The sequence below is a fragment of the Cyphomyrmex costatus genome, unplaced genomic scaffold (genome assembly GCF_001594065.2).
Source record: "Cyphomyrmex costatus isolate MS0001 unplaced genomic scaffold, Ccosl1.0 scaffold192, whole genome shotgun sequence".
Lineage (NCBI taxonomy): Eukaryota > Metazoa > Arthropoda > Insecta > Hymenoptera > Formicidae > Cyphomyrmex > Cyphomyrmex costatus.
In genome coordinates this window covers 66887-75331 of record NW_017275954.1, presented here as the reverse complement: position 1 = coordinate 75331, position 8445 = coordinate 66887, and the positions used below count along the sequence as shown (strand labels likewise).

The 8445-nt window shown below is 29.2% G+C and overlaps 1 protein-coding gene across 1 annotated transcript; it reads right to left on the bottom strand.

Moving 5' to 3' along the window:
- Window positions 1–545: 545 nt before the first annotated feature.
- Hexo1 (beta-hexosaminidase 1) lies at window positions 546–7276 on the bottom strand. Its single transcript, XM_018538054.1, has 6 exons — window positions 7018–7276; window positions 4373–4781; window positions 2885–3328; window positions 2014–2525; window positions 1243–1373; window positions 546–887 (listed from the first exon to the last, which is right to left on the bottom strand). Exons 1-6 carry the CDS (start codon window positions 7080–7082, stop codon window positions 652–654), a joined length of 1797 nt encoding a protein of 598 aa, XP_018393556.1. The 5' UTR covers window positions 7083–7276; the 3' UTR covers window positions 546–651.
- Between the last annotated feature and the right edge of the window lie 1169 nt (window positions 7277–8445).

Sequence of the window (8445 nt, the reverse complement as noted above, 5' to 3'; positions counted from 1 at the left end):
TTGTAAAATTTTTTTATATGACTGGTTTTTGCATTTACTTCATCAGTGAATATAAATCTATAAAGCAATTATATTAAATAATCTTTCAACAGTTGCAAAGCTGCTTTTTCTGCTAACCGCAGCCATATATTTTTCTTCACAATTCGAAAATATAAATGTGAATAAAAATATGATGATAAGATTTACTCCGATTATAATATATACTGTTATCATCTTACAATTAGAGGATAAATCACATAAATTTTATTTTATAAAATGGTAATAATTATCACGACGTAACTTATCAAATAATCAGATCGTTCTTATAATTAAATATTTAAGTTTGTATAAAATAAAATAAATAAAAAAATATGTGATTTATTTTAAATATGAAGTATGTTTTTCTTAAAAAAAAATTTAATTTTTATGCAGTATAATTTTTGTATCGTAATTGTAATCGACTGAAGTAATATGAAATTTTTGAACTTTTTGTCAAACGTCAGTGAGGTTTTTCTACAAAGATGAAGAAAGGAAAAAATGTAAAAAAAAGCAAAACGACAACAAAATTAAAACATGATGTTTTAGTCTAATATCAGATGTATAGAAACATAATAATGAAATTACGTAAAAGCAAAATAGATACGAATATTTATAATATCATAGATTTATAATTTACGCGTAGCATGAACCTTCATTTTGTAGGCACCACTCAGGTTCCAAACTGTCTGCGTTGATTTTTTGTAGTTCGACGAGCCTCTCGCGATGCTTCAACATTCTGTGTTCGGCGTGATGCCATTTGGAATTCGGCTCGCTCCACAATCTTTCAGCCATCGCGGCCGATCTCGGCCACAATTTCATATCAATATTCGCGCTATCCGCTTGTTCGGTCCAAAGTGCTGCTTCTCCACCTAAAATACATATAATATATAAAACAAATACATGTAATACAAATACAAATTATGTGATTAATCAAATTGTAATTATTCAGCGTATCAATGTTATAAATTAGATGTGTTAACAAATGTATAATTTAAACAAATCTGTATATCTTTTTCTATTAAATTAGTTTTAAACGACAAGTCTTATAATAATATTTCTCAGCGTTCTCTTTTTTTTTTTAATGTATTGAGATAACTCAAATAGTTTTAACAATGCAACAATGACTCAATGAATTTAAAATTAAAATTTTCATTTAAAATTTTTAACATTATTTCATAACGCACAATTTATAAAATCTTATTATTATCTTAACAGAGAATTTACCTAGAATAAGATGCTTCTTATTTCCGTATCCTTGTTTTTTGATCATTTCTAACGGAGAGTTTTCGTAGATCTTTTGCCAACCAATGTACGGCGAGCACCAATTATTGCCTTCGCCTATCCAAGCTCCAAATCTACGAAAAAAATTTTAAAAATTCATATTTTATCTTAAGAAGATTTAGTATGTATGTTCATACAATATATTATTATTTAACATGACAATTAGTGTGATAATTATGAATACTAATTTTTTGTCTATAAATAGTCTAATATATTAGGTGTAGTAAAAAGAAATCTCCATTATTTTTGCATGAAATCTATTGGAAAAATAATGGATTTCTTTTTATTACACCTAATATTATATTTATAATAAAAATTTTTACATAAACTAAAACAATTTTTTTAATTCATCATTTTTATATAATTTTAATACTATTTAGATTTTTATATAATACTAATCAGATTTTTTTGTACAAATCGTCACACTTTTCAAAAATATTGAAAAAATCCATGTCTTTTGTAGAATTCTTTTTAAAACTTTTTATATACACGAATCCTGAAATGTTCTACGATTTTTCATGTTGTAATTTCCGAAGAAAACTTATATATTTAAGTATATTTTTTAAATCGTTAAATAGGTATTTTTTTTAATCTTTATAAAATATAAAAGCTTTTTTTAAATAATATAATTAATGTTTTGAGAATTTTTTATCTAATATATTATAGTTAAAAAAATATGATTATACAACGTAATTCTACAAAACGTTTTCTTACCCACAATCAAGATACAGAGCATCATAATTTGAAAAAATAATCTTGAAATTATTTCGCAACAACCGACCGATAGTTGGATCATTGCCAAGTGTCCAAATCTGAATGATATATTTCTTAGGATCCAGATGTTTAAGATTGTCCTCACTCGTCAATCCGCTGGTCCACAAGATAGCCGGAATATTCTTGCCACCGTTGGCAATCTTCAGTTTTTCCAGAGCTTTTTCCTGGAAGTAATCCCACAATAAATAGAAGCTGCTATCGTTAAGATTCCATCCCTTCTTTTGCATCCAATCGGTGATAATGTTTTGTGATCGCCAGCAGTTAATGTTTACTTCGTCACCGCCCATGTGGAAGATGTCTGGCTGTTGAAAATCTTCTATCATATCCTTATAAATTCCTTCAAGAATCTCGTACATCCTTTCACTAGTAGGATTCAATTGACCGCATGGCGGCTCTACGCAATAATTCATCCAAGGCTCAGCTTTGAAGCAAACTGTCGCATTGTCACCAACCTATTTGTTAACATTATAGTACTGTAGATTAAAGTAAAATTTTAGAAATTCTTTAAAAAATTACAAAATTATGCAGAAATTATGTATAAAATGTGTGTGGAAATTTTGTTAAAATGATCTTTATTATATTGTTTTAAGAGTAATTCTTCTTCGTAAAACATTTTTAATGGTTTACGTTGCAAATTTACATTACATATTTTAATGATCATAACATTTATTAATAATATGTGTAAAATACACTCTCTACATAATAAATGAGCACGTCTCTCATTATAATTTCCATTTAACATATAAACGAATCGAACGTCAAACCATAAATCATCTTTATTTGCTCTGATAATGCAGAAGTTATTACTCACCCACTGCCAGCCTTCGCCAACGTGCGCAGGTGCATCAAACTCTGGCAGAACTCTAACTCCGCGAACTAAGGCATAATCGACGATCTCCCTGATTGTCTCAGAGGTATAAATCTTGCTTGGCGTGTAGCTACCGTACTTGACAAAATTGGGCCATGTTCTACTGACGTAAGGGAAACTTTGAGAATCGGTGATATGCCAATGGAACGTGTTCAGCTTGGATGCGGCCATACTGTCGATCGTCCGCAAAATCGTCTTCTTGTCGACATAGTTTCGGCTAGTGTCCAAAAGGATTCCACGATAAGGATATTTTGGACCATCTGCGATATATACATCGCTAGCTATACGAATATTAGAGTTCAAATCGTCATAAGCTATCAGTTGGCTGAGGGTCTCCAATGCGTGTCGAGCTCCAAAATACGTGTTCGCCGTGATAAAGACTTCCACCTAGAAATTATTTTAATAAATTTTAATAAACGGCAAATGTATTAAAAGTGAGTTTTTTTTTTAAAGAAACAATTGATTTAAAAAGAAAAAAGAAATAAATAGAAAAATAGAGAAAATAAGAAAGGAATGAGTAAAAAGTTAATAAAAAGAAACAATTTTTAGTTAAAAGAAGTTTAAATTACAAGAATGTACACAATTGCACCCTCAAGAGAAATAATAAATATATATAATAGAAGATCTGAATAAAAAATATGTATAAATTTTCAGTCATGCCGCGGAATTTTAATTTATATCTGACTAACGCGTCACATAACGATCAATTAGAAAGATCATGTGATCATTAACGAAGCACATGACCTAATGATGAAACACATTGAAATATTATATCTATGTATACATGCTACATATAATAGAAGTACATGGATATATGTACTTCTCTCAAATGTATGAAAAAAACTCGTTTTTACATCTTTATTATACCGATTGTGAAATGTTGAGTACTATTGGTCTGTTTTCTGTTCCTGTTCTAAACTACACTAGAATTCTCTTTCTCGTTTTCGACAAATATATATGATATATATATATTATATATATATATATATATATATATCCAAAATATACTTATCTCACTTTAAGTTCTAACGGTGTACACTAGTTTAATAACAGAGACCTTATAAAATAATTATTAATTCAAAGCTTAATTAGACAGCAAATACATAACACCAATATCTATGTACTTTTATTACTTTTAATGTGTCTCAAGACAAAAAAATTTTTATGTCTTTATGTTTAATTGATCCATGCATAAAATTTTGTCGTCAATATTTTAGTTCGAGTAACCAACAGTCTCATTTATCTCAAGCGGATTATTCTTACAAAAAAATCCGTGACAGTTTTCTATTCTCGATATTTACATAAATATACTCGAATTAATCACAGTTGGGGTCCACAAAAACGAGTCGTTAATATCTTTAATGAGAACTTGAATGCAAATTTATTCAAAGTGATACTTCTTGTTTTTTAGCTTTCTTTGTTACAACTTACCTGATTGCCGTTCGCAGATACTTGGAGAATGTAACTCTCATCCGTTTCCAAGGTCAGCTTGACGTTATTAAAATTAAGTCCTTCTTTAAAGCGTATCGCTAAATTGGACCCGGTAGCTTTCAAAGATACGGAACCACTAAGCTTCTTCACATTCTCTTTCAAACGATCAATGTTCCTTTGAAGAAGATTTCCCGCCACTGTTCGAGTGGAAATTCCGGCGAGCGCAATGTTGTCAGGATTAAGCTGTGCCGTGACTTGACCAATGGACATATGTCCTGTCGGCTTCGGCCACAGAGTACCTGTGCCGCAGAACAATTCACACACACCGAGAGGAATCGGGTTGTTGTCCTTTTCAGTGATCAATGTCTTCTTGCACATGCCGCTATCACATTTGTAATGCCAAGGAGAACTGCAATTTGAAAAAGAGAGAATTTGATAATTTTTTTCTAATCTATTTAATTTTATATATCATAGTGACAATATCAAGTGTAAATAATAATGTAATCGGTACATTTTTAAGAGAATAAATAAATAAATGAATGATATAAAAGAAAAAGAAATAATGAATTTTTTGGTTTAATTAAAGACTAAAAAGAACTATAAAGAATAGATGTACAGAATTGAAAAGATTAAAATTGTTGAAATAATGACTCATCGAATGTATGTCACGTACTTGTGTGATTATAAGTGTTCAAATCTTATTAATATTTTTCGATAATATAATCTTATTTATAAATTAGTAATATATAGCAACATAATTTCAATAAATTAAAAATTTATCTTATTTTTACATTTATTTATCAATAGCATCAACTAATTCGCAATAAATATTACCCGCAATAAATGATATGACAAGGACATTACGCACAAAATCATTGTCTAATCTAATGTCTATTATAGAAGCGCAAAGTGTATTCGATGAATACAAAAGCTCGTAATTGACCTATTTCATGAATATATACATATATATATATATTTTTGTGATTATCTTACAAATATTCACATTCATTCAACTAAAAAATAAGGTATATTACTACGTCGACCCGCCATCAGAGGTGTAACGATATTCGCAAATTTTCGTAAGTGATGAGACACGCGTATATCTTTTCATATAGAATCTCGACTTAATATCTCACCTAGGCGTAAAAGATAGACTTACATTACAATGCCTTACTGATGAGTCCAGTAGTGGAAGCCGGGACGAAACGTCAAAAACTACGTGATATTTTTCGCAATATATAAAGAATAAATTAAAGATCTAATTATTTATGGAATTTTAATTTATCATCTTCAGATTTAATATATCATTAATCAAGTAAAATATACGTTATGTCTGAAAGTTACTAACGCGCAATTATATGGGAGAACTACATATAATTATAATAAGCTTTGACCGTTATAGGCTGTTCTTTTTTATTTGATTATAAGGTATAGTTTGCAAACAATTAAAATATATCCAAATTCAAATTTTAAGTAGAAAAGTAATACATAAGAATTTAATTAACAGCATGAAGATAATGAAAGTGACTTTTCACCTTTTTCACAAAAACGTATCTAAATATTTGCTAAATATGAGTAAAGTGCCAATATAATCAAACACAGTTGTTGGTAAGTAAATAATATTTATAAGATGATGAAATATAATTTGTAAACAATAAACAAACTGTACTTACCAACGCGAAGTTAATAGCAAATTTTTGCAATTAACCTATTAGCCTAATTTCAATATTTAAAATTACATTTCATTACGTCTGCAATTATAATTAAAGAAAAATTTTTTTATAAAGGAACGTAAAATTATTTTACACACATATATATATATATATATATATATATAATTTCACCAGAAGACAAAAATAATTCTTATCATTATAAGAAAAGAAGAGACAGATTACATCCGCTTTATTACTGTTCACCGTTACGACGCGATGTTGTGAAAGGATTTCTAAGTAGACGTTCATGTTGTATTCAAATCCGAGAAGTGCGAGAAGTAGCAGGAACTCAATAATTTTCCAAATGTCTTTGAACTTCGGGAAGACGTCGAGGCGATCGATGCGGTCTATTTCTTAATGAATCCACCCACTTGTTGCTTTCACCGTGTACCTTTCTATTTAAAACTAACACTCATGCGGTTGCAATCGAATAATGATCCAGCTATTACTTGACCGCTTTAAAGAAGATACCTCTTTATGCATCGCTCATCGTTTTTCAAACGATAAAAAGGTCTTGTGACTGACAATTTATTAATGATAATTCAATTACCTCTCTTTTTATTGCTTACAAAAATATCTTTAAAGGTGTACGAGATGTATGCACTAAATTCAGCCACATGTAGAAACAAATGGTGACTATTACAAAGAGAATGTAACAAAATAAGAAAATTCGGTTGGTATCGAAAATTGAGAGACGGACATAATTTTAAAGAACCAAAATCTAGACATCAAAATCTTATTCTATTGAAATTATACCGATTAGATTTCAAATATATATCACTTTTGGTACCAAAATGTGAAAATGATTTTTACATGTTTCTACGTAAAAATGGCCAGGTGACAATTGATGTAAGTTACATTTTCCCGTATCTACGGTATCGAATATTATTCGATGAAGTTAAAATGGGACGAATCTTTCAGCATAGTACTCACGTGAACCTTTCGGCTCCATTGGCGCCGTATTGGAGCGCGAGAATAACGATCAGTGGTGCGAACATGTCGCTTAGTGATCGCCAGGGCTACTGCCTGTCGAACGCTCGATTGTCGTCCGCAGAATGATTTTATCCTTCGCTCAAAGATCGCATTCATGCTGTTTGTGAAGTAGAGGGGAAAAAGCCGAGTGGGGTAAACCAATGTCTTTAATGTGCGAAAAATGGCACGCGCATGAAACGTAAATTATTTCGCTGCATCACAGTGGATTCTGTTATATCAAAACTAAAATTGTATGCATTATATAAATTTTATTTATATATATATATATGTCATAAATAAATCGCCAAATTTTACTGAAATATCAGTCTTAAAAATTGTACTTTATCGTATCTAATCTTTGTTTTCAATGTAATGTAAATTCTACGTCATGAAAATTATATAATTATTTTTAGCATAATAAATGATATTCTGTATTTCTTTGCATCAACGTTTATCCATATGTATTTAAAATTGATTCCCTCTTTTTCCCAGCTTATCAAATTTTACTGCATTATTCCAGTAACACATAATACACGTAATATATGTAACTGAAAGTAAATATCAAATATTCACTTAGCTGTTCGTCATTGACAAAATATTTGTACGAGATAAATGTATTGCTATGATAATTTTATACAATTGTAGGTGCGATTGTTGAACTTTTAACATATTTTACATTATATTATAATCATTATAAAACTAGTTGTAAAATAAACAAATTTGTTTTATGGTTAACCATGCAAGTTACTTGATATTTAGTACTTTGCATATGGTGACACAAACATTGTTTTATATCTTTCTTGACATTCAACGAATAACAAGACAGAACACTTGTGTAGACTGTGTCACCAAATGGGAAGCATCATCAACAGGTAATTATCATATTTTAATATACGATAAAGATTTTCCTTATTACATCCTTCCCTTTAAATTTTTTTTTAATTTTGACAATTTCTAAATGATTTCAGTTTTTTATTCCAATTACGTTGATCAATTATCGATTAATTATTATTATTACTATAATCATATTTTCGCAAATTGCAACAATTTCTTAATTTGCCATTAACATGTTAATCATGAAATAATTTCACGTATAAATATTCAAAATAAAGCATATCTGGAAAAAACAATCTCAAATATTTATCTCAAAAATACACTTAAAATTTTTCAAGAGTTATTTGATTTCAAAAAGGAAAAATTATGGCATCTGCTGTTTTTTATTTTATTTCTTAAGTCTTTCACGAAAATACTTTGAAATAGTAGGTTAACATCTGTGATGTTACTTGTGCACAATGTATTCTATCCATCAGATCTTCACGCGTTAAGACGCAATTAATATAACATATTTTTTTTATGAAGTCCTGAAGAAAAAAAATATGTTAGGTATGA

What these genes read in the sequence shown, in the direction of transcription:
- Hexo1 (XM_018538054.1), bottom strand. Translation starts at nt 7,082, where the DNA reads ATGTTCGCACCACTGATCGTTATTCTCGCGCTCCAATACGGCGCCAAT. An exon ending in AATGGAGCCGAAAGGTTCAC is followed by an intron (nt 4,782 to 7,017) that starts GTGAGTACTATG and finishes TTCAAATTGCAG; the next exon opens with TTCTCCTTGGCATTACAAAT. An exon ending in TTGGCGAAGGCTGGCAGTGG is followed by an intron (nt 2,526 to 2,884) that starts GTGAGTAATAAC and finishes GTTAACAAATAG; the next exon opens with GTTGGTGACAATGCGACAGT.